Genomic DNA, 27441 nt, shown 5'->3' on the forward strand with positions numbered 1-27441 from the left:
GCTGTGGACAGGTGAAATGGCTGCCCAGAAGATCAGAGCACTTACCATTCACCCATCACTGCACAGCAAGGCAGCTGCCAGCAAGTTCTTGCTAACACTGCTTGCACTGAAGACTTGTGCAAAGGGGACCATGTTCATTCTACTGATATTCCTGAATTCCTACCACGCATCCAGACTCTGGAGACAGAGTGGTGGGCACAACTTCTCAGGTCCCTGCCCTTGTGGATCATGAAAACTAGCAGAAGTGAGGCTAACTCAAACAACAGGATGTATCTAAAAACACTGAGTGTGCAGATGAAAATTGAGAAGCAAAGTCAAGTTTCTCCTTCCCCCAAGTCTGATTTTAATGTAGTAATGACTGTTATGGGTGGGTGAGTGGTAGCTCAGAGTGTTTCACTGTGGGTGCTGGGGGACAGTATTACTGCTTTTTGTCTTTGGAGTAAGTGACAGACAGTGTAATCATGGATGGAAGTAACAAATTCATCACCACAGTCACAGCTAGGGTCTCCTAAATGCTTTCTGTGAGCTACAGCTTGTACTAATACTTACGTGCAATATCTTATCAAGAATTCACAGTGATTCTGTAATTATTATTACCCTCATTTTACAGACGAGTAAACTCTGGCTTAAAGGTAATAATGATAATTATAAGCAAACAAGTCAGGCATAAAGCTCTGCAGACCTCCTTGTGTTGGTCCTGAAGGATAGAAGAGAAGGCCTAGGAGAAGCCAAGGTCCTTGGATGACACTGACATTGATAGACAGCACCATGAAGCTGTCCAAGTAACCTCCCACCTGTACCATCACTTGCATCTTTTTCCAGGAACCTCGTACATGAACTTGTGTCTTTTGAAAGCCTTTCTATTAGATACCATATCTGTCTTGTACACTCTCAAAATCATATACTTCCTGGGATAGTTAACTTCATTAACTTGACATAGCTTAGAATCACCTGGGAAAGAAAGTCTCAATGAGGGATTGTCTACATTGGGGTCCCCTATGGACTTATCTGTTGGAGACTGTCTTAATTAAATTAATTGATGTGGGAAGGTCCTGCCTACTGTGTGCAGCACCATTCCCTAGGGGGTCCTGAACTTTATAAGGATGGAGAAATTGAGCTGAGTAGCAAGTCAGCAGCACATGTGTGGTTTTGTTTGTTTGTTCTTTCTGCTCTTGACCATGAGTGTAATCTGATCAAACCTTTCAAGATTTCTGTGCAGTAATGGACTGTAACCCAGAATGGCAAGCTAAAATGAACTCTGTCCTCCCTGAGTTTCTGTTTGTCAGGATATGGATGTGTATGTTGTGTATGGATATAATGCATATGTATATCACAGTAACAGAAATGAAACTTGAATACTTTCCTTGCTTGCAACAGGAATCTGATCTAGTCTCCTGGATTGCTCTGCCTGTGGCCAGTGGGTTGCCAGGATGGTTGCTAATCTTCCTGTTTTTTTTTTTATGATTCTCTCTCCATGGAGAAATGACTCATCCATTTGGAATTTTTCTTTCCACACAAACCACTTGTCTGGTTCAATAACTATCTAAGATTCAAATAACTCCATTAAAATTAAAAAAGAAATAATGCTTTTCTGTCTTCCATAATGAATATTTCTTATCAGATTAATTAATAAAGACCCTAATATATGACTGTTAATATATCCCATGTTGGGGGCACAAAGATCCTTGAACCCACAGAATATTAGGGAACCAGGAATGTTAACCATGCAGGGGTAATTCCTCAAAGAAGGAAATACCTGTTTTCTGCCCAGAATGCTGAGAATGGACACTGTTAATGTCCTGGTGACTTTTTGTTGTCAGTAGTGGCAGACTTCATCCACCTTTTGATATAGAGCCAGACCTCACCCAAATCCCCTAGACTCTCCCTTCCTAGACCATTATCTTTAGAACCCATCCTTGGGGTAGATGTTGTGTGCATTTTATTATTTTATGGCCTGCTGACCTCCATGCTGTCTCAGTCAGAGACCACACTAGACTCTAGGCCATTTACTTACAGAACCCACCCTCAAGGTCACATGTACTTTGAAAGGAGTTTCTATGTAGTCACGCCGTAAGCTTTATTGCTCACCTGGAATTAGAGTGATTGTTACCTGAAAAAGTGGAACGAGAATGATTGTTGCCTGGAAATTTTCCCCAAAATTCTCTTATGTTTAAATGTTCTCACATTCAACCACCTGGCATCAAACTCTCTAGAAGTTTTGATTCAGGTTGACGAAGTCAGTCTGAATCTAGTTTTCATTCTTACTTTTGGGGCTGGCTGCCTGCCTTGACATCTGCAGAGACCCCTCAATCCTGTTTGAATACCTCCATTGACAGGAAACTCATTCCTTCCCCCAGTAGTTCAGTCAAATTAATTTCCAGAAAAGCATTTATTGAGCATCTATCGTATTCATAAAATGAGTCAAGGGAAATTTTTTAAACAAAAGATTGTGATAGACTGGAGAAGGCTCAAACATGGGAACTAGGACTTGACCAACAAAAGTTGTGTAAGAGCTAAGGGGACAGAGAGTTGCATTCCAGTTGTGATGCTCAGGTAGACAAGCAACCCACGATAGACCCCTAACCAAGTTACAGCACTCATACTGCTACAAAACCTTGAGAAACAACAAGACACTAGTAAGTACTGACATTGCCTCCATTACTAATCACAAAAGGACTGCTGCCTTTTATACACAATTTACATGTCATAAATTTATACATTAAAATTTTAATTTAGCTATTTGAGAATTTTACAAATTGTGTTTTGATAATATTTACCCCTACCCTAATTCTTTCCCTTTTCATTTCAAGTTTTTGTCTTCTTTTCCCCACTATCAAGTCCAATTTGTGCTGCCCATGTATCTTTGGATGTGTTGGGTTCCACTGGAATGTGGGTGCCTTACCAAGGGTTATATAGTCTTAAAGAAAACTGACTATCCCTATTGATTTCCAGTGGCTTCTTGGCTAGGAGTTGGAACTTCATGCCCACTTCCCTTCTCTCTGTTAATTTAGATATTAGAAGGACAGAGTGCCATACAGGTGTCCTTTGGGGCTGAGCATTCCACAGTCTGTTATCCTATTTGTACCTTGACCAGTTGTGGTTTTTCTGGGTTAACCACTATCTACTTCAAGTAGAAGCTTCTCATCTCACTTCACTGCCCAGACCAAAGAGGTCTTCCAGGCATTAATCAATCAATCAATCAATCAATCAATTAATTTTGTTTATTAATTATTTTTTCATTTATTCTACACACCGACTACAGTTCCCCCTCCCTCTTCTCCTCCAGTTCCTCCCACCCTCCATCCCAGCCCCTGCCTCCTATTTACCCTTCTCCCGCACCTACGCACCTACTCCTCCTCTATCATCACCATTCAGGAAGGGGCAGGCCTCCCGTGGGCCTGAACAAAGCATGGCTTATCAATTTGAGGCAGGACCAAGCTCCTACCCCTGCATCAAGGCTGGGTGAGGTAATCCAGCATAGGGAACAGGTTCCTAACAGCCAGCTAAGCAAGCCAGGGACAGGTCATGATGTCACTGCCAGGAGTCTCAAAGTCAGATTAAGCTACACATCTGTCACACACATGCAGAGGGCCTCATGCGGCTCCCTAAGTTCAGAGTCCATGAGCTCCTCTGAGCTCAGGTCAGCTGTTTCTGTGGACTCCCCTGTCATGACCTTGAACCTCCTGGCTCATTCAATTCCTCCCCGCTTTCTTCAGCAGGACTCCAGGAGCTCTGCCCATTGTTTGACTGTGGATCTCTGCATCTGCTTCCATCAGTTACTGGATAAAGGCTCTCTGATGACAATGCACCCTTTCAGGCTTTTTAATGTGACGAGATCATAGAGTCTTCCTTAAGTTCCCTTCTTACATAAGCATGTCAAACCACAGATTTCCATCTGAGCACTGCTTTACACGCATCTCATCTTTAAATTCAGTTTGGTAAGCCTGTCTTTTGGTTGAGATGCTTGAGTATAATCCTGCTACCTTCATGTCCATTTTATGTTTCATTTAGCCTTTTTCTTCAACCTCTCCTTTCTTTCTTTCCTCTTATTTATTTGTATTTAAAAGTCTTTATTATTATTATTATTATTATTGAGAGGAGGGAGGAGAGGGAGGAGAGGGAGGAAGAGAGTGATGTGGGAGGGAGAGGGAGAGATATTAGAGATACCATAGCCTGTGTGGAGGTCGGAGGACAACTTTTAGGGGTTGGTTCTTACCTTCCAAATTGACTGGGCAGCGTTTCTCTTGTTTTTGCTGTGCACTGTCCTACAGGCTAGCTGGTTTGTAAGTCTTTAGGTGGTTCTCCTGTCTTGGCTTCACGTCTTGCAGAAGAATTGCACTTAGGACCAACTACTGATTGCATAGTATGTAGGATTACAGATGTACAATCCTGACACTGGCTTTTACATGGGTTCTAAGGATCAAACTCAGGTCTTCAGGCTTGCACAGAGAGAGCTTTTTACTCATTGAGCCAAATTACTGGCCTGTTATATACGTTTTCGGATTCTTTGAGATTTGAGTCTTGCTACATAGCCAAGGCTGGCCTGAAACTTGGGATCTCACTGCCTCAGCTCCACAAACACAGGGATGACTGGCATAAGCTATTGCAGCTGTTCCTTCCTCTCTTTTGAATGGAGTCTATTTAAGTTGTGCTTTGTCTTATCTATGGCTTATTATTTATAACTTATTTTTTAGTGGTTGATCTAAAATTTATTATACCACTATAAAGAATAAAAGTCTTTGCCAGGTCTGTACTTCACATATTTTTGAATATTAGAATAGTATGCTAGCATATTTTCCTCTTCTGTTCTTTGCAATAGTTACCCTACATTTACTTCCCTGTATTGATAAACCCCATATGTATTATTATTTTTGCTTTACAGAATCACATACTTTTTGAAAGACATTTCACTGGCCAGAATGCCTTTTAGATTTACTGACTTATTTATCTACTTATAACTGTTCACATTTTCTTTCTTTTTAATATAAAGTAATTTTTATTGGATGGTAGTTATCAGAAATTCTGTCCTGCTTTTGAAGCTCTGTGTCAGACCTGGCACAGTTTTATTTCAACTTGATATGCTTTCTTTAGCTTTTCTTGTCATATGGGTTTCCTGAGGAAGAGTTTGATCCTCCAATTTTGTTTGTCAAATAATGTGTGTCAGGAAAATTTTAATTTTATTATAATTTTAAGGTGCATTTTTGCTGATTGCTTTAAGTTGGTGGGGTTTTGTTTGAGTACTTTAAAGATGTCATTTATGGCTCCCATAAGACACTGCAATTTCTTATAAAAGCAGTGATTATTCTTATCTTGCTCACTTTTCTCAGCATTTTTCTTATCTGGGAGTTGTAGAGACATTGTTATTGCTGCTTCTCATCAGGTTGGTGACAGTGACTTGCTTGTTCATCCTGTTTGGTTTATTGAGTTTCCTGCATGTGAGTGTATAGTTCTTGATGCATTAGGAAAACCTTTGGGCATTAGTAACTCATTTTCTTTTCTTGTTCTAACATCATCTTGGTAGTTTTTGGGAGTCCAGTTTTACATGTTGGATTGGTTGAACCTGTTCAATTGCCACAGAGATTTTCATTTTTATTAATTTCATCCCCCTCTGTCTTCAGTTTAAATTGCTTCTATTGCCACGTTTTGAAGTTCACTAATTATTTACTTGATTCAACGGGCTGATGTGCTCATTAAGTGAACTTTAAATCTCCATACAGTGTATATTTCACTTATACAATCCCAAGTGACTATAGTCTCCATCTGTCTTCTTAGTGCAGTGTTGCCTTCCCTTAATTTCCAAATAATATGAACTTAATAATCAATGTAAATTAATGACATGGCAAGGTGTGTTTTCACATATGGTGTAATAGCTGTTTACATATTAAGTCACTCAGTTTCACCGCCACTTTCATTACTGGGCCTGTATCTCTTGGCTGTTTTCTTTATGGTCAGATTTTCTTCCTTTTTCATTTCTAGTAATTTTTGATAGAAGAGTAGATATTGTATATTTTCTATTGCTAAACATCTGTATTTTCTCATTTTCCTTTAAAGACCATTGGGCATGAATACCTGTGATTGAGATATCTAGCACAGTCATGAACTAGTTGAGCGCCCCCTACTGAAGAGAGCCCCTTCTTGAGGTCTCTGTTGAACGCACTTCAAATTCAATAATTTCTTCTTTGCAGTAGATCATGATTCAAGTTTTACATGTCCTTCTGGCTCTGGGCCTTGTTAAGCTTTCAGCTCTTTGACAGCTGCTTTTGCTGAGTCTTATGGAATTTTACCCAATAGATACCCATTTCAGTATTCAGCAAAAAAGGATCTTTACACGGATTCCTGCAGCTCTTTTTCAGCATGGCCCCTCCTGTCTGGAACACACAGACTCTCTGAATTAGACTTTCAGTCTTTGTAAAGAGACTTCTGTTCTATACTTGGGCTTTCCCTTCCTGTTCCATGGTCCCAAATGTGAGTCCAGGAAGAGAACTGGGGATGGTGCGGTGAACATTTGCTTTCTTTAGCTCAGGGGTTACAGTCCTCATCTTCATATTGTCCAATAAATTAAAATAGTTGGTAGAAGTTGCCCAGTTTTCCTGTTTTTAATGCCGTTTATGGCCTAAGGCATCAGTTTTTCCTAGCTTCTTAAGTCTAGACTAGATCTATCATCCATTGTTCTTATGCTTACATTTCAGCATCTGACAGTTTCTTTGCTAGCATCGTGCTGTGTGCTTACTAGCATGAATTATAAGGGCAGCCTTACTGATTCTGAATCTTGTAATGTGTAACAGCTTGTGAAGAATGGGAGTTTATATCCCTGAGCCATGGTCTCACATTTGTAATATAGGAATGTTAAATAATTGCACCTAACTTTTTGGTTTGATTTTCAGGGACTAATGAGTTAGATTGTTGCTTGGCACATGGTAATGTCCACCATGACAGTGGCTGTTAGTACTATCATTACTACTCCTACAGTCCAGCTGGTTGAGCTTTCATTGTTTGGTCAATATAAACATTAGCCAATAAAATCACATATGCATTACATAATGTAACATAACATACTATTATCACATAAGATTCTGTACTCCATCTCTCTGGGATAATCATAAACACAAAGTAATATTAAGCTCTTAGGCTGAGAAGAAAAGGCCTTTGACAAAAGCTACTTTTGGTTGACAAAATAGCTAAGAGGATTGTTAAGTACACCTTGTTTTTGATCTTATCATCCAGGTTCATGCTGAAAGAGCATAGGTGTAGAGAGCTTTGGAAATGGAGATTTTATTGGCACTGCACACTAGTGGCAACAGATTACTGAAGTAACATGGGAGTGAACCCATTTGTAAATCAAAGAGTGTTTTTGCCACCAATAGTTTGTGTGTTAAACCTCGAGTTGGGAAAACAGCACTTGTAACCGAGCTGCTAGAGAGCTGATAAGTGTTTAATGTTCAGGCTTGGGTACTGTGTAGCCATTTGGAGCCACACAAGAACTGCTCTTAGGAGCATCTTCGCTGGAGTTTTGAAGAGATTCTTGGGAAAGAGGAGGCCCTACATTTACACAAATCATGCAAAGGTCTGTTAGCCACTCTGGTGTGCTCTTGAGCAGTCTGCATGAGTCATGCAGTTCACAGTCAAATATGCACTCAAGTTTTAACAGGAAGAAACAGCTTTGGTATTTATTCTGCAAACTACCCATGTGTTACACCCCTGTTGTTCCTCTGTCTTCAGAGTAGCCTTGCCTCATGCTTCCAGGAAGCACCTCTGTCTTGGTCCTGGATTAAAACGGCCAGCTGCTGGGTAACCTTAGCAAAGATATTGGCATGATCTGAAGTTCATGTCTTGTAAATGTTTAATGACAATCTTCAGAGGATCAAGGGATGAAGAAGTAATTAAAACGCACACTCCTGACTAGATATTGTGACTCAATCAGATTCTTATGTAGTAGTCTGACTCCTGATGTCACAGCACAGTGCAGAGGTCTGTATGCCATCACCAATGTAAGTAATCCCCCACTACTGTACAGAAGAGGATTAGCACCAGAGATTAACACATCACTCATCATTCATTAACACATCACAGCATCAACCTGATGAACAGTACAGAGAAAAATCAATGCCTTTGTTTCTTATCTATTGTCACAACATTTGGGAAGGAGCAAAAGAGGCTCTATTTTCGATTTGCAATCCTTTAGGTAGAGTTCAAGAGAGAGACAAATGGAGAGTTAAGGAGAAGGGAGGGAGGGAGGGTGAGAGAGGGAAGAGAGAGACAGAGACAGATGGAGAGACAGCAATAGAGACAGAGAGAACCAGTTGCTTGAGATCACACAGTAATACAGACACAGATCCTACGACAATCTTGGATTTTGAACTATTGATGTTGCAACCATATTGTTAAGAGTAGAAACTAAATATTTTAAGTTTGATGTGCAACTCCCAGCTTTGTTACCACAGCATGAAAACCACCATATATATATACACACATGCATGGATGGATATGTTTAACTGATTTTTAATTAAATTATGTATAAACATTATATATGTTATACATAGCATTGTATACATAAATATCCATGCTCATATTTTTAATCAAAACAAACATTTAGCTCACAGATGGTGGTATACAACTCGTGTGCTAATTCATGACCCATGATAAATGTGCCTCCTTTGAGCTGTAAGAACAATCACATGATAGTATAATGTAACATTTGTTAATGTTTCCTGTACTGTCACATAATGATAATGATCAGGAGAATCCTCCTAAATGTGTTGTTAATGACTTTGTATTTTTTACATGAGGAAACAAAGAAGTGAACTTGCTGGTCCAAGGCCAGGTGGTGATGAATCATGAAAACTATAGCATATGTCTTGTTCCTTCTTTGGTAGCTCTTTCATGGGAAATTCTTACATTTACTTCATTTTCACACTAGAAGTCCTAGCAATGCCGAGGCTGAATGACTTGTCTATGCATTGATCTGTGAGAGACCAGGTCAGAGATGGACCGTCTGCTGGCTTCATGTGGGTCCTCTGACTTGTTACATTATTGTTAGAAGTTTTCAGAAGTAACACAGGTGGAACTAGACAGACCTTTGTAGTCCACTGCAGCTCACTGTTTCAGCATCCTACAGTGATGCTGAACGACCTTTTTAATGTACCAAAAGTGTCCAGATAGACTGAGAAGGAGGACTTCTGGGTGCTAGGTAGCCTTTAAGATGAATGTCTTAGAACCATGGTTTCTAGGACCTCTTCTAGCTCTTTCAGAACAAGGTAGGTGATGGGACCACCAAGGGGCTTCTTTTGCAGCCAAGGGGTTTCTTGGAACATAGCATACTGAGTACTAAAGCCAAAAAGGTCCCAGGCAACTGCATTTGTTTGTTCATGATAACTAGTTAGTAAATATTTGTTGAATAACTTAACTCTTGCCAATAACTCTTCATCCTTAGAGGTGATTCTCATCTGGAATGGGCACTGAAGGAATGGGGAAGAGGCTGGGGACAACCAGGAGTTGTTCCAGCTTCCCTGAGAAACCCAACTCAGGACTATAGAAAACCAGATGCAGCAGCATGAAATACCAGTGTATATATTTACATTATAAAGACAAATATATCAGTTTGGATGGTTAGTGTACTTCTCGGGCTCACTGGTGAAAACTGTATTATCCATCACTTGAGAAACACATAACAAAGCAGGCATTTAGCCCAATCATAAGGGAAGGCACTGGAAAAGGCTCCACAAAGGCTGCACTCTATAGAGAGACCAGCATAAGCTACAGATGATTACTAATTTTAACAGAGCAGCCAGTGGCCAGTGTGGGGTTCATAATAATTGCAGACGATAGTGCTGAGTCTCCATATTCATCTTTGATGCTAAATATCACCTTGAGTATTCCCTCACACCTCCAGGCTCTCCCTACTGTTGACTGCAAATTTGAGCTGCCTGGAAACCTACTTGGATTTCTCAGGTTTGGGTGCAGGGTTTCTGTGGGTCCTACTGGAGCTCGAGTCCTCTGTGAGTTCTTTGGTTAGATGTATTTGATCTCCCTGAAAGGGACTTCATTTACATTTCAGGTCAACCACTCTCCTTGCCCAGCAGAAAATTACAAGCACTAGAAGGATGTACAGCCTAGCAATGAAACAGCTGCTAGCACACCTCAATGCTGAGACCCACAAATGACCAAAAATGTTTGAGAGAAGCAGTGCAAAGGGCGCCCCACTTCTTTTCCTGCAGACATTCCCTACTGAAAGCTGTACAGCTTTCATTTGCAGCTGGTGACTGTTTACTTAGGCCTTGGTTATGAAGATTCAGTTTAAATATGCATCAGTGAATTCGGCTGCCATTACATGCTGGCCAAGCGCAGTAATGAGTCTGGCTGGCTCTTCACAGTCTGACATTCCCTCTGACTGGCAGGCAGCCTTAAGGAATTCAGACATCTCGCTAGCCCCTCTCCATTTCCTCCCAAACCACAGATAAGCTGCAGTTTTTAAGACCCATGTATCTCTAATCTTTCTCCTCTGGAATTCTTACTGTGGTCTTCATGTTTTCTAGTTCCTTTTGAGCCCATTGCTCAAGCACACATCCCCCCTTTTCTGTCTCATTTCTTCTCTTCTGACTTTCCTTGACCCCACCCTTCTGCCTTTGCAATCTCTCACCCATCAGCTTCACTCATTTTCCTCTGCATTTCACATTCTTCTTTTGTGTCTTTCCTGCACAATCTTTCCTTCTGTTTTGCAGCTTGTGCTTCGTTTTGCATTTGAAATTTCTTCAAGAACTTAAAAAGCCAATTGTAACTATGCTGTTTTATTTTGTGTAAACCAGATTTTCAAGGTAGAAACTCCATTTCCTTAGTGTGTGATGACAAAGAGGTACTGACATAATTAACTAATGCTGGCTGAGACTAAGCCAGTTTGTAGCTCGGTGCTGGTGAGACTAGGAAGTGGGTGGTGTGGGTAGGAATGCATATCCCACCCAACCTAGCAACACTGTGCTCACTGATAACACAGCCTGTTCATGACTGAAGGAAATCAATTTATCTTCGACTGAATACCAAATGAAGGCTAAGTCAGGTAGTGATCTACTCTTTGGAGAACAAATGTTAAAATATTACAGGAGCTCAGTGAGGCTGCCATGGGGTCCAGCCGTAGAGCTGTGAGTTAGCAAAGGCTGTTCACACTGAGTCCCTCATGTCTATCCATTGGCTGAAGTGCTCCAAATGTTCTCTAGATCCCCAAACATTCTGCTCACATAAAATTGGGATAACATGGGCACATGGGCTAGAAGAAAACTGCTCCAGGTTGATAAGCCTTCAATAGATTCTCTGCATTTTCAGACTCATACCTGCTGGGATAGTTTTTGATTACAAAACACAGCGGTTGGGCAGTGCTGGTACCAATAATTATCTTGGTAATTAGCTTCTGCCATGCAGTGTGTAGGCAGGGCTGTAGGCTCTGCAAGCAGAAGAGGCACCAGAGTAGCTTTCAAGCTGTCTTTTCTACAAGCAGGATGCTAGCAAGTCCTTCCAGAAACAGCTCCGAGGCAGACTGTCTCTCCTCTCATGCTGCCTTTCCCCCCTCTTTGGTTTAGCATATTTCAGTTGTGCAGCAGGATAGAACAGAAGACAGGTGCTATAGCATAGGGATTCACATAGAAACTGTTCAGGAAGAACTCTGTTTGTCTTGTGTTCTACCTACCTCAGAATAGAAACCCTATGCTCACTAAACTGCAAACAGTACAGGGAATCAAGATAGGATTTAGGAAGCTGAGAGGGATGAGCAGAGCCATGCCAGAGCAAGGAAACAAAACAAGGACATTGTTTTTAAGGGGACTGCAAAAATGTTCAACCAGAGGTGAGAAAATGCCCACATAGAATTCACTGAGAATGAAGGAATGCATCATTTCAATGCTGGCAACTGGCAGGACATCACTATTGCAGACATAGCAAAGTAATAAATCAGGCTGAGGGATAACTAAACATTTGATATTTTCACTTCATGTAGAGAAACACACTGGATCTACCAGAATAAAATTACTAGCTACTAGACAAAATAGTGACAGAGAAGAGAAACATACTGACCACCTTCTGTGTGCCAGGTGCTGTGATGTATTGCTTCATTTAATCCCAAAGATGCCAGTGCTGTGGAAATCCTGTATCCTTTAGAGATGAGCAAAAATACTCAAGGACATAAACACCCCGAGTTCAAATAGCTGCTCAAAAAACCACACAGGCCTGACCTGAGGGCAAACTTCAGGGTCTTGAGGGACAGAGTCCCAGCATGCTCTAGAATGGAAACCAGCATTTATGGATCACCAACATGTGACAGATACTTTGGAACATTCTCTCACTATGTTCATAGACAATAATTCCAATTTCACTAACAGGCAGAAGGGTTGATTGTCTCAGGCCACAAGAATATGCAGCAGATGACTGATATTCATAAGGTCGACCAACCAGATTAATAACTCTCTGATGGAGGAACATCATCAAGTGAGGCTTACGAGGCCACAGACTATAAATGACTGTTTGCCTCTATCTGTAATTTCACATGTGCAAAGCAGCTGTGGAATCTCCCTATTATCCTGCATTCTCATGTAACATGTACATGTAATCACATGATTACATCTCAATTGTATGGGCATTTATTCTGTGGACTGTCCAAAGATGATTTCTCATAAAGCTGTACAATTTTCATAAATAAAAAATACACTAGGATATGCTTTATAACTAGGTCTATTGTTCCACGAGGACTGTAAGACACTTAGAAGCCTGTCTTATTTCTTTAGCTCAGGCTGACAAGACAGCTACATACAGTTAACTGATTTATAACTTCAGGGAAAATTCAAAATAGACTAAATGCCCCAACAAATGAATCTGTAAAATAAACCTCCACAGAAATACACAAGGACAAATTCCCTGGTGTCTAATTGTAGAACCAAAGGTCAGGCACAAAGCTACTTTGGTGCCAGTTCCCTGCTTGCTAAAGTCTGGTTGATAAAGACCTAACCCCCTACACAAATTCTTCAGTATCTTGTTACCATGGTTACTTACACCCCTCAGATGTAAATTTTTGCCTTCCATGGGATGTATATGAGGGGATGCAGAACAAAAAGAATTGGAAGAAGCTTGAGAAAAATAAAGAAAACAATCATCAGTACATGTATGAGTTTTTATTCCCTCAGATAAATAAGAACTATTCTTTTTTTTTTTTTTTTTGTTTTTTCAAGACAGGGTTTCTCTGTGTAGTTTTGCGCCTTTCCCGGAACTCACTTGGTAGCCCAGGCTGGCCTCAAACTCACAGAGATCCACCTGCCTCTGCCTCCTGAGTGCTGGGATTAAAGGCGTGCACCACCACCACCGCCCGGCAAGAATTATTCTTAAGTCCTGCTACTCAGCTAACATTTCTTTTTATTACCCTGGGTGTACTCATGGAAGCTGGTCTCAGAGGCTGTGATAGTTGGCTGATACATGGTGCCAGGCTTCTGCAAAGGACAGTTCAGATCACCACCAATACCAACTGTGGGGCCTGGCTTGGTAGTAATGTGGACCTTCATCAGTTTGCATACTCCCTGAACAGGGAGCTATCATTTGAAAGCTTGAGGGAAAGAAACCAGGTAGAAACCCCAGGGAAACTTCTTGTATACACACCCATCACTTTCAAGGGGGGTGCTTTGGAGTCCTTTCTGGGGCTCAAAATCACAACATCAAATGTCTCCACAGATGGAATGGTCCTTTTTAGGAACAATCTGAATTTCAGTAAATTAGAAAACTGTAGTGTAAGGTCATAGCTTTCCTTATCTTTATATCAACCTATATTAGAGGCCACTACATAAATTCTTTTTCTTGATTTTAGACTTCAGGAGAAGACTAGAGAAAAAATGTACTATGCACTGAGAAACTGTGATTATCTCCAGTTGGAGTAGACAGATTAGGTGACTTGTTTAAGGCCACCCTCTGCTATGAATGAACCACAGGGGCTGGCCACATACAGAACCTGCCACTCCACAACCTCCATCTCATAGAACTGAGCTTTACAGTCTTCTGTAAATCAGGGATTTAACCAACTATATTATAATTCCATATTGAAATTATAATTGTAAAGTCACATCATTAAATGTACCCATATTCCCATTACTTGTCTTACATCCTACAGTTACACCTCAGCAGATTGAATTGATTCCTCTTATCATTACAGACCTATTTATGTTGTGAAAGAAATTCACCCTCTTCATAAGAGCCATCTTTTCTCCATTTACCATCAAACCTCTTGCTTTCTTATCTGCTCTCTCCAATTCTTCATTTCCAACTCACTTTCTGCCTCCTTCTTACTGATCCCTTAAAATAGCACTTGCCAAGGTCACCTTGCTCGTCACTGAAACTATGGAAAAAAAGTGTTTTCTGAGAACTCTTTCCAGATTGAACATTGTTGTGCAGGACTCTTCTCTGATCAAGGCCCTGCAGGGAATTGCTTCCTCCAAATGCCCCCACTTCCTGGCTTCTCTTTTTTAACCTTCTCTGTGGATTTTTTCATGCCTTCAGCCCTCCCCTGCCCCCAAGCTATCTGATACATTACTGGGGCAGCATTTTTATCAAATGACTTATGATATGTCTAGACCTAGTCTGAGACCCAGGACATATGAAACTGGCTTACCCCTACCCTAGACCTGAAGGTTCTTCTATGGAAACCCTTTGGTTATACCAGAGGGAAGAGGCTGATAGTTTAATAATTGATAGTTATCCTCTTCTCCCTTGACATCACTAGTTCATCTGTCTCCTCTGCTTGTACTCCTACTTACTCACTACGTCATTTCTTGTCGGGTTTCCCCACCTGTTCCAGCTCAGCTGCACATTCAGTGTTCTTTCTACAAAAGGAGTCCTCTCATTGTTCTATTTAGGCTTTTGAATAGTTTGTTATGAGAAGTCTCTACTCAGAACATTCTAAAGGGCCACTATAGTAGTACAGATGCTTCTCAAATTATGATGGGATTATGTGTTGAGAAAGGTGACTTAAGCTGAGAATGTCATGTGTGGGAAATGCAAGGAAGACATCTAACCTACTGGCTTCACAATACAGTGCCTTGCAGAGTGAGAGGACTTTGATTAGTTGATGGCATTGTCTGGCTGAGAGCTGTGGCTCACTGATGCTGCCCAGAAGAGGAGGGAGGGAGGAAGAGAGAGCAAGAGAGTGAGAAAGAAGGTAGACATGAGAGATCTTAGCCATGAGGCATGGGGAGAGATCAAAATTCACAGCGTGCTTCTACTGGATGTATGTCGTGTTCATCCCATTGTAGCTGGAAATCCCACACAAAAGACTGTTCCCTCACTGTCATTTCAACCTTATCTTTCCTACCCTCTTACTTTCTGCTTTTCAGGCATGCTCAGCTTCTTTCACTTCCTTATTGTGCCATGCTTTCATAGTTTCTTACCTTCTACGGGTTCCGTGTGAAACTCCTCCCCATTCTGTTCAGCTGACTTCTAGGTAACTAGTACTATCATGAAGGTCACCTCTTCTTGAAGGTCTTCCAGACGCCAGCTTTGCCTTACTGTCTCTCAGGTTCTGCCATAGTCCATGTACTAAAAAGGCAGCGAGGAGTGCATATAACTATCTACTTATGTGTCTACATCTCCTAGTAGAATATAAACCAGAAGTGAGCATTGATTCTGTTATGGCTACCAGCAGCTCCTATCACACTGTCCAGAAAGAATTACAGTGTTGAATACCATTTAATGAATAAACAATTTTAAAGAATGAGAGGTGGAGAGAGGGTGGAGTACCACAGTGAGAAGATCAAAATAAGGCAGCAAGTGAGGATGGCAACCTCTGCTCTTCTAGATGAAAGATGTTCTGGAGACCAACATAAACAAATGGCAGTTGAAAGAGAAGATCGCCTTTTGGGTTGTCTTTCTGGAAAACATCTGATGTATCCAACCACAGTATCTGAGGGGACAATCAAGAATCATGTGTATTTTGAAAGTGAGAGAAAAATAAGAGAAAAGAAAATTTGTACCATCACCCTCTTCTCTGTTCTTGTGTAAGATGCTTGCTGAACTCACACCAGCTGTTTCTACATCTCCACTAACATGCACAGCCTGCATTGCCAGCATGGGGCAGTGTCCTGTTACTCAATGCCTTCCACACTCCCATGAGACCACAGGCTTCAACACATGTTCCCAAATGACCCCTAACCTTTTTTTTACTGGTGAGTGGTGAGACATGCTCTGAAGTCATGTGTTACTTCAAGATGACGGAGAAGGCAGAAAAGCTGAGCTAAAAACAGAATGGCTCATTTTGAGCAAGGGACATCAAAAGAGAGCCTGTGTAGCAGCTGGCTATTTGGGATGAGGCCATCAGCATCTGCAGGACATTTGTAAGGTAGGAAGCTCTCCTGCCCTAGGATGAATGTGTAAGTCCTGGGAGATAGATTGGGGCCATCCTCCCTCCTGGGAAGCTTATGATCCATCATTTATAATTGAGAATGGTTACTACATAATAAACTGCTGAGAAAGTGTCACAAGACCTTGGCATCTGTGCTAGGCCTTGATTTCTCTGCTAGGAGAGAAATGTGAGAGCAAGCCAAGTGAGAATCTCCTCAGGGTGTTGGAAAAGGCATGGGAGGGGATATAGATAAAGCATACTCAGAGAATGAAGATGAGACCAGCATGGGTAAATAGACTGGCTCTAGTCATGGACTATTGGAGGTTGAGACAGGACAAGCATGTTCTATGGTGTTCCACAGGTAAGATCAATGGCTCATTTGCCCAGCTTCAAAAGGTTGCAAACAGCTCTTTTTTATTTTGGAAAAGAAATCCAATAATTTGTATCACTTGCTGCTATGAATCTGATAAAAAGGCTTCCTGAAGACTGTAACAAATGGCAGTAGGAGCCCTGCATTCATGCTGCAATATTATAACACACTGCCTGTGAGTCAAATCATATCAGTTTCTTTGGAACACTCAGCATCTTCAGAATTTTCCAGTCCTTGGTTGCTTTACCAGGTTCCATTTTATTGAGTTTGGATTTACAGGGCATCAGCTACATGGCAGACTGTGGGTGTGTACAGTGATGGAGGAATGACTGTAGGCCTTCAGAAGCTCAACTGGAGGGGTGGGGGAATGGGAATGAATACAGACCATCATCACCAGTGTCAAAGGAAGCATGGAGAGGGCTCTAAACACTGGGTGTGGAGGTGGAACAAGTGGGACCCTCATAGGTTGCTGGGTGAAGGGAGAGAAAGCAATGAGGGAAAGTCACTTTGTAAAAATAGCTTGTCAGTTTTTTCAAAGTCCCAGGCATAGATATTTCCCAAGAAGAAAATAAAGCACATGCCCATAAACAAACTACTTGTATCAGTATATACACAGCTTTGTGAGTAGATACTAAAAACTCAAGAGGTTAAATATACATCTAATGGCAAAAAGGATGGACAAGCTGTAGTGTTCATCAATCAAGAAGAATAAAGTTCCAATAAGTGTAACACCATGAGTGAATACTGAAAGGCTACAATGCTAAAGAAATACAACCCCACGCCATGTGTGTGATCTCCTTGATACCAAGTTCAAATTTAGGCAAAAGAAATCTCTGATAATACCATTCAGAACAGTATTGTTTCTGGGAGAGGTTGAGGTCAACTGGAATGGAGTAAGGATGATGGCTAGAGTGTTAGAAATTGATCTTTATTTGGATATTGTTTGCACAGGCTATATAATTTTCAAATGTTTGATAACATTTGTGCCAATTATATATCAATAACATGAAATGAAAAGGAGAGTTATAGAAAAAGACAATGCAACAACATGGCTTCACAGAAGAACTTTCTTGACTAGACTTCATGGAGAAGAAACTTTAAATCATCCCCCTTTTTGGAGAGTAATCCAGAAGGATGAAGCAGAGAGGGAAGTCAGAAGCATATTGTGGGGGTGGGGGTGGGGGTGGGGCTGGGGGGTGTTGTAAGAGCACCAAGGTGGGTGTAGCTGTCATAACGGGGGCTTGTCATAGGTGGCAAAGCACTGATGCATATTCCATAGGATTTGCCAAGAAAGACAAGGGAAATTGAACAGTAACCTAAAGGGATTGAAACGGACCTCTATTTTGAACTCTTTCTATAAAAGAACTTTGTTACACTCGATGTATGGAGTAAAATATCAATTTAAGGTGAAAATTCAGATTATTTGTACTGAATTTATTGTGCTTCTAAGTGGCGGGATGATGTTTCATAATGACAATTAAAGTAGGTGGGCTATAAATATATTTATACTTACTATATAAAAAGCAAGGTCTAGAGAATTAAAAAGAAAAGAATCTTGACTGTTATTACCAGAAATTAGTGACTGATATTTGAGGAGACAGATGTTTGCCTTGATTGAAACTTTGCACCATTATTTTACATAAACCAAAACATCATAGAGCAGGCGATTAATATGTAAAATTTGTATGTAACAAGATTTTTAAAAAATCGTTTTAAAAACATTTGTTTATAACATGGGCTAAGTCACAGAGGAAATGGTAGGAAGGGAGGATCATAGAGCCAGGTTTCATAGACCTTGGTTTTTTTTATTGGAGGAAGGAGGGGAAACCTGCTGCCTCTTTGTCAGGAAAGAAGATGGAGAATTAAGTAAAGCTGGAGAAGAAAGTCATGAGAACTATGTTGGACATCCCCATGTCCTAAAGCAGTGGTGGGCATCAGTGACAGTGACAAGGAGAAAGACTGGGGTCTGAGAAGCACAAAGAGGATTCAGAACATATTCAGAGTTTGTAGGGGCCTTGCCTGAGATACACATGAACTGAGATTTTATGGCATAGACAAAAGTGGAGATGCCACCAGGACTGGGTGGGAATGGAAAAGCACCAGGGGTGGAAACACAGTGGCTACTGAGATCACAGCAGAGTGCATTACGGCCAAGAAAGGGATAAAACACAGTAGAGGGACAATGGAGTTGAGGAGAGGGTCCTAGAAGGCAAGAAGAGAAGCAGGCTTGGTGGCCTTAAGAAAGTTGGTAAGTGCTAGATAATGTTGATAAGCAAAGGGATTCCAAGGTCAAGCTGTCTGAGGCGACAGCTCTGGATGATAACAAGTTACAAAGTCTAAAGGTGGCAGGGTGAGCGGCAATGATACACACAGGGGAGGCTGGAGTCAGGAAGGATAACGGCAGATTTTGAGAAAATGAATGAAGTCCTTAAGGAAATCGTGGACTTCCTGTGTTCATCTATTTCCCCAGATGCCATGAGCTGAACAACTTTGCTCTGTTACACATTCACTACCGTGGTGTTATAACTTACTGTGGGCTTTGAAATAATGAAGCCAAGTGACCACCAAATGAAACTTCTGAAATCACGAGGCCAAGATAAGTCTTTTCACTTTTTAAATTGTTTCTCAAGTGTTTATTACAATGATCAAAAAAGTTTAACACCAAATTTCTTTGAAATGTATTTTTAAACTATGTGTAATAATGTGTACTCTCTGTGTGTGGGTCTGTGCCATATGAATGCAGTGTTGGTGGAGGCCAGAAGATGGCGATAGACCTCTTGGACCTGGAATACAGGTGGCTGTAACCCACCTGATGTGGTTGTTGAGAACCAAAGTCAGGTCCTCTGTAAAGGCAGCTGATGCTCTTAACGACCAGTTCTCAGGCCCCACAACACCCTTTTATTCCATTGAATTCTGTTTGGGACAGGAAGACAAACTGTTGTCTAGCTTCTGTGAGTAACACAAAATAGTTTATATCCACACTTTACAAAAGGGCATACTTCAGTGTCTTCTCATGGTATGTCCTCAACTACATCCTTCTATTCTGGGTAGAATTTGGCAGTGTGTGTGTGTGTGTGTGTGTGTGTGTGTGTGTGTGTGTGTGTGTGTGTGAGCACAGGTAATTACTCAAATCACACTTCAAAAAGTGTGCCAACAAAAAGCACCAGAATCATACATTTCAGGATTTGGAAAGAAATAGCATGTTTTGATGCTTAAAAACAGCATTATGAGAAGAAAGGGGCTATTTGCCTCTCATTCATCTCTCCATTTATTTCACCAGTTTTTTAAAAATTAAAATAATTCCTTCACGTCTTCAAAAATGGCAGTTCTTCTCTGGGGACTCCCAAGCTCCTACAGTCCAAATGGCAGTGGAGCTGTTTGGTGGGGTGAAAGGAGAGGAAGCCTCCCTCCCACTCCATGGCTGTGGATCCTTGAATAGTGTTGTCTCTCTGTGCCTCAGCTTCCTCATGGAGAAACCCTTCAAGTGGCTGTGTGATCAGGAATAAAAAGTTTAATACACTCAACTAACAGTGGATTATGAGTGATACATACAGAAATTAAATTGACATTAAAAATCAGCTTTGACTTCAAATGGCAGCGTTTCTATTGGTCAAGTGGTCTCAATTCATGATCACACGGCCCATTTGGAGTAACTGAATATTTTTCTAACTTATTAGGAAATCCAATCAGCTCTACATTTAGAGTAAAGCTCAGACATGATCACTTTCACCCTTCAGCTGTTACCACTTCCTAGCCCAAGTTCAACTGATCTTCTGTCTAGACCATTGTAATTGTGTCCTGTGAGTCTCTGTTTCACTCGCTCTCATGTAGCACTGACCAGGAAGTCAAGTTTAGACCAGAAGTAAAGCAGGGCCACATAACCTAAGACCTTTCCCTCATGACCTACATCTATCTACTAGGTTCTATACTCTCGAAGTTCTACAACATCATGAAAAAGTACCACCAGCAGAGGACCCAGTGTTCAAACACACAAGTTTGTGGGGGAACATTTCACATTCAAATTATAATACCAAGGTATTTTTAGCCCTTAGCACACAGTAGGTACCAATATCATGAGTGCCTTGGTGTATGATTGAGGCCTAAGACCAATTTTTCCAACTCTTTGCAGTCCATCCATGGGAGAAAAATGGGCGGAACCTAGGAATTAATTGTTTGGGAATTCTATTTGCTTCCCAGTATGTCAAGGAAAGGACAGAGGCTTTCTGGGGGCACCCCAGTGAGCACAGGTCCTGGGGCTCAGATATCTCAATTTTACAAACACATGGACTCACATATATAAATTAAAGAAACTTGCCACTGTACGTAGAATTCAAGCTCTTCAATCTCCACCAACATGTAACTCATGCATTTCCTTTGTGGCCTTCATCACAGTCAGGGCAGACTTTTCTCATAGGCATGGCCTTGCAGAAAGGAGTTACAAATCTAGGAGGTATTCTGCCCTTCAGATAGTGAGGAAGAGGAAGGGACATTCAGCACTCGGTGATGAAGAAGTAGGGGACACAGAGTATAATGCTGTTTGCAACTACATCTTGGAATCCAAGTAGAGTCACCAAAATAGCTGCGGGAACTCACTTGATGACTGTGGGATGAAAATACCATATGAGGGAATTATGAATGGTATATTCAATATGTAGTGTGGAGATGAAATATAAATTCAGCTTTATTATACCAAATCATGACTTTCAAGTGGGTTCCTTCTAAATCTTATTTAAAAGCCATTTTTCCACCTGTAGTAAGGTATAAAGGAAGCCTCAAGGCCTTCAATAAGCTGCGTTAGCACTGAAAGATCAGGCAGTATCTGCTTGTATTATCTGCCCAGGTCCTTAGTTTGTTTTATCTGTTTGTTTTTAAAGGGGCAGAACCACACTCAAACAGGTTCATACAGAAGCACAAACACACAGCTAGTCTCAAACTCACAGGAACCATACTGCCACAGCCTCTCAAGTTGCTAGTATTACAGACATGTGTACCCACTTCTGGCCAAGTTCCTTAAGTTTCTAGAAAAAGCACCAGACATTTATGCCCGTTATCTACTGAGACTTACACTTTATATAACTATGCCACTGTTTATGCAACTACTGTTTATAGTAGCTCGAAGGTGGAAACAGTGGAAATGTCTGTGAATTGAGGAATAGACAACAAAAGACCCACATTATACAACAGGATGCTATTCGACCTTAAAATGAAACTCTAGCACCTGCTACTACGTGGGTGAACCTTAGTGTTATTGTTAAGAGAAAAGGACAAGTATTTGGTGATTCCACCTTTGTAAGCAGGAAGAACATTCAAATTTATACAGCAAAGAAAAATAATGGGTTTTCAGAGCTAGATGGACAAGGAAATAGAAAGCCATGATTTTTATTGTTTCATGGGTACAGCATTCAGAATGTCAGTATGGGAAAAACAAAGACACTTTTACATGGTGGTGATGGACCACAATATGAATGTACTTAATGCCACAACTTCATATTTAAAATGTCTAAAGTAGTAGGTTTCACATAATTTTGCCACAGCTAGAAAAACTCCAAAATTTCAGCAGTAAAATGTAACACTATGTGTTCCTTACTAAGGAAATAACCTGGTGCTGCTGAGACCCTAATCAAAAGTGCAGATCTGGGAAGATCTCTAACTGCCTGCTGTGGTTGCTGTGATCTGTATCTCCATCTACAAGCAATGTTTCTCCAGTCAACACACTGAAAATCAGATGTGCACTTTTGTTGATGAAATTAGTGCTGTTATTTAGCCCAGTGAGCCCTTTTAGAAGCAGGCTCTCATTAGTGAAATTAAAGTATTCATTATACATGGATTCACAGAAATATATTAGAGACACTCCTATAATTGCTTGACTGAAAAACAGAACCCTGTTAATTTTATAGGCTTCACTTTCAGGAATTGTGACCTTAGCTAAGAATCCTGTGCTCAACACTGAGGAACCCTCAGTTCCTGGAATGAGCTTGATGAGTGGCAAAACACTGTGCCTGGAACTTTCATGATGGTCTTTACTGACTGTCTTGTACAGGATGCTGTTCAGAATCCTCAAACTATAGACCTAGAACACATTTAAATTTACCAAATAGTCATAAACTCTCTGCAAGTTCACTTGCTAACGAATGTTTGTTAAGTGGATGCTTTATATGTGATGATGCTTATCTGAGGCTTTGCTCATTGGACACTTAGTCATAAAATTGTCAGCTGAGTTGTAATCCTAATGTCAAAACATCCTCAGAACTGGTCACAATTGAGCTAAGAGTCACACATTACCGAATCAGTCAGCTCATGGCCACCAGTGTACAGGACAGAAAGAAATTCTAATGTCAACAGATATGAGCAATAAAACCATAAAGTATTGGCTTATCATCAGGTTGTGAGTCCTAAGAAGTCACATAGAGATAGTGTAGTTCCTTGACTTGACTTCGGAATGAAATGAAACAAAAACAAGACAAAACAACAACAAAACCCTCAGAGCACAGAGGTTCTTGATGATCTTCCCAAAGAGAAACCAAAGGGAAACTTTGATATCATGGTTACTTAGAAAACACCCACATATTGAGCAATTGTGTTGTGTCAGGCATATAATAGTTACTTTAACACATGACTGATATCACAAATATCCAGAAAAAAGTGAATACTCTGGACTTGTTTTCAGAGAGAACAACTCCATTTATATCCCATGGCCCTTAACATTCCTTATAAGAGCCTAGCTATTTGAAACACTTTCCTATAGCCATCTTGGCCATAAAAGGTACTGGAGTAATGACTGGAAATGCTAACGATAATGTCTCGGTTCAGACCTCTGCCAGAAGGAGAACTTACTCCCCTAAGATGGGATATCTCTAAGGCATGTTCTGCACTGTCTCCTGGATCCCATCAGTTATCCAATGAACAACTGGAGAAACCTGTTGACTAACATACAGGTGAGCAGCTTCTCATCTCCTCATCCCTGAGCTTCCTGGAGTCACCTTTCAGAGAATTAGAAGACAGAGGTCCTTATATTAGGAAACGGTTTGGGGGGCACACCCAGGAAAATTACAAGATCTCACATGGTAAATGCATCATACATCAGGGTGCAGAGCAAGAATGTGACCCGGATTTGGAGTCATGTACTTCTATTCTGCCTTGCTCAGTTATTTCCTCTGACTGAGCAATTACCGATAGGATAGAAGGGAAGGACTGGATGGATGATACAGAAAACCCTTAGACTGTCCTAAATGCTTTGTTTGATTAGCTTCTCAAGTCCTCATGCCCTCAGAATTGATGCTACCACTCTGCATTATGTCAATATGAAGATTATTTTAACAGGGTTCAAAAGTCTGATTAGTCACTGAAGTAGGTTCAGTAACAGTCCCCACAGCCTGTAACCCCTGAATCCATGACTGCTGCTTTATCCTTATTTGGCAAAGGGAACTTTGAAGATATTACTAAGGATTTTGAACATAGAATTATTGTGATGCCAATATCATCACAAGGATTCTTTCGGTTCCTTCCTCTGGAAGGAGTCAGAGTCTCTTGCCATGTAATAGTAAAAATGTAGCATAGACTAGAGGAAGGGACCACAGCCACAGGGAAATACATGCTAAATGCTTAGTTATAAATATATTTTAGATGCAGTTTTAATGGAGTTATGCCATATGGAGCAATAATGCTCCCTGTAACAGCCACAGACTATCTAGAAACAACCTAGTGCTAGGCAAGGGGAACCTCACTTTGAGTTGTTGTTCATGTGGGTCCAACTGACTCCTCAAACAATACAGAAAATTGCTGTTGTCTTTGGTTGCTTCCCTGAGCTTGAAGGCGAGAACTATCATTGAAGACACCACACACTTCAGACATAGGATTTGGAGGAATTGAGTTGGAACTGATCTGGAAGTCTCTTCCCTAAGAACTTGCTATCTATCAGAAAGTCATATGCAAGATCCCAAAGGAGAAAAGCAATCAATAGTCCTACCCAGCTGTAAAACCTACAAACTACAAATTATCAGCTTGCCAAGACATCACCAGTAGTGCAACAATAGCACTTTTATCTTGGGTACAACTAATAGCTGTCTAACTGGACTTAAAACCCACTCAATAGGAGGGAATAATTCATACCCAGAATGGAAAATATAACTACCTACCCATGGCTGGAGAGGCTGTATAACTTAAAGGAGAACATTCTACTTCAATTTTTGAGCAATATAGTTTCTAACTATATTCTAAGTACTTATCCTAGTACCCAGAGATAAGTGTAGTTCATAGTGTACCCCCATCAAAGAAGCTTCTTTTTTTTTGCAGCAGATAGAATCTATTACAGAGATCCACAACCAAGCAAAATGCAAAAAATAAGTGTATGTGGGGTGCTCAGCTCCAATTGGTACATCTACAATCCAATCCCCATATTTACTGTTCAGGGAACACTGCAGAAGAGGGTGGGGTGGGGTGGGAAGATTGTAAGAGCCAGAGGACTAGAAGTCTGCTGCTAAATGGTCTCTTCCGGGCATGCTAGGGATGCTGATCCCATGAAGTCTGAACAATATGGTTGCCTAAACAAGACCTACCTAATGATACCACCAGCTGACATGCCAAAGTGCATGGGCGAAAGTTCCCAAGGTGCACACCCCGTATAAAGAGCTATAGGCAATCAAAGGCTGTAAAAAAAGAGAAGAATCAGGGTTTTTTAGGGACAAGCTCTCTGATAGGTTATACATCCCCAGAAGTTCAGCCCTACACACATGCACACAAGTAACACTAAATGTATGTAGTTGGTCTGTGTGTGTGTGTGTGTGTGTGTTGTATGTGTGTAAAACAATAATTATAGGAAAAAGAGGTCATGAATTTGAGAAAGAGTGAAGGAACATGGGAGGAGTTAAGAAATAGAAAAGAGTAGAAATGATGTAAATATAGTACCCAATTTTGAAAGTCTAAAAAAATTAAATATTTAAATAAAAAACAAGGCAGTCATATGTCACATAATATTCTTGCAATGGCAAAGGTCATAGCTAGTGGTGGTTTCATAAGGTGTGATACAGCTAAAAAACTCTTCCTGTAACCATTTTAATGTCACAGCCTAATCATATGTCTATGACAATGAAAATACAAGGAACCAACTGCACTGCTAGTTGCCTAAAAATAAAGCATATAAATGTGCACAGTGCATAATGACTACTGCAATGGCAAATAAAATAAAGGCAAGGAATTTTGTCCTCTAGAACCATAAAAGAACAAATTTGTGTTGTTAAAAGCCTTTAGATTTGTGGTGATTCACTACAGCGGTGACAGGAATCTGACACAGTCAGACATCGCCAGTTATGAGAACACATTGTATCTGTCACCCTTGGTATAGCTAGGCATGGTGCTGGTTGCTCTTTGTGGCCCAACTGGCCTAATTCTCCCAGCCACTTCTTGGAGAAACTACTTTTAATCTTTCCATTGTATAAATGGGGAAACTGGAATTAAGAGATAAGAAACTCCTAACAATGAGCTAATACCTGTATTGAGGCCTTTGGTACCCTAAACCATGCTCCTTATCCAAACACCGAACTATGTATTCTCAAAACTGTCCTGAAAGGGAGGGGAATAAAGGCCACTCATCGCAGTGATGCTCACCCTCAGTAATGTGGTGAATAAACAGAACTGTGCACAACACCCTTCTGAGCACAAGTCTCTTTGTTTCTCACCTTTTTAATCTCACAGAATCTCTTCCCTGTTCTCCATGTTTCTAGAAAAGGGAAGATTAAGCCAGACAGAACAGTTAGATGGAGAAAAGTTGGTAATTGGTTTTTGATGTTAATATCTTATCCTCTGTCTTCTGCAGAATCGAGCTCTCTGGCAAAACTCCCCCTGCAGCTTTCTTTGAAATCAGAAATGGGTTTGCAACCCTAGAAAGAAATATACTCCTTTTACTTTTTTTTCATTTTAAGTGTATTTTCATTTTTAAAACAAAGAAAAAGCTCAAGAGAGTGCATCATTTTTAAGGGAAACATGACATACAGTTAGATCGCGCCTCTCTAATTATGCTATACTACATACTTTGCGAGAGAAGCCAAGTACAGTTTATATACTTATTTATCCCTCTAGCATGGGCACATAAGAATGGGGGCGGTGTTTTTAACAGTCAAATGAATAAGTAATGAAATAACAAAGGGCCAAATGATCAAGGAAAGCAGTATACGAGAAAGGAGGCTAACATCTACATTTATTTATTATTGATTTATTTATCATCTTCACTTGTATATTGATGTTATTAAGAATAAGGGTGTGGGTTTTTTTTTTGTCTGAAACTTTGTAAATCTACCCTTTGCTCCAAGATAGGGTGGAGGTTTCATTTTGTCTGTACCAATACTGACCTATTGGTATTCATAGCATAGATAGAGCTCTCTAAACTTATAAAGACTTAATGCTCCAATCAAGACTCAGTTTGAAAGAATCTGTGATCAATTGGTTATGTCTGCTTTGATGCAGAATAAGGGAGCTGTAAGAGTCCTGTATATGGCTAAAATTTTCTATACAATTGATTAACTATCTGTGTAACATATTGCTCACCTTTGTTTTCAGACAATGCTATCATCTACAGAGCTATCTCCATGAATATGCAATTTCTACCTCTGCCTTTTTAGAATTTTCCTTAACATTTTAACATCAAATTATACTCTATGGTTTCAGAGATACTAAGAAACAATGACTTTAATTTGAGACAATAGTTGAATCAATGCTCACTGGA

General features: G+C 40.5%; 1 protein-coding gene and 1 long non-coding RNA gene across 6 annotated transcripts in view; one reads left to right on the top strand and one right to left on the bottom strand.

The window, feature by feature from the left end:
* Cpq (carboxypeptidase Q) overlaps positions 1 to 27441 on the bottom strand; it is a 429601-nt gene that overhangs the window by 15113 nt on the left and 387047 nt on the right. Inside the window, exon 7 of one of the 4 annotated variants that reach the window (XM_076555950.1) lies at positions 26399 to 26439. The exons of the other annotated variants lie outside the window; for them this stretch is intronic. Coding sequence (XP_076412065.1) covers positions 26399 to 26439 — 41 coding nt within the window. The remainder of the gene's footprint in view (positions 1 to 26398; positions 26440 to 27441) is intronic. 4 annotated transcript variants of the gene reach the window in all.
* LOC143269745 (uncharacterized) overlaps positions 16137 to 27441 on the top strand; it is a 40181-nt gene continuing 28876 nt past the window's right edge. For both annotated transcript variants that reach the window (XR_013046398.1, XR_013046397.1), the window contains exons 1-2: positions 16137 to 16351; positions 19195 to 23659. This is a non-coding gene — a long non-coding RNA (uncharacterized LOC143269745). The remainder of the gene's footprint in view (positions 16352 to 19194; positions 23660 to 27441) is intronic.

Source organism: Peromyscus maniculatus, chromosome 20 (genome assembly GCF_049852395.1).
Source record: "Peromyscus maniculatus bairdii isolate BWxNUB_F1_BW_parent chromosome 20, HU_Pman_BW_mat_3.1, whole genome shotgun sequence".
Taxonomy (NCBI): Eukaryota; Metazoa; Chordata; class Mammalia; order Rodentia; family Cricetidae; genus Peromyscus; species Peromyscus maniculatus.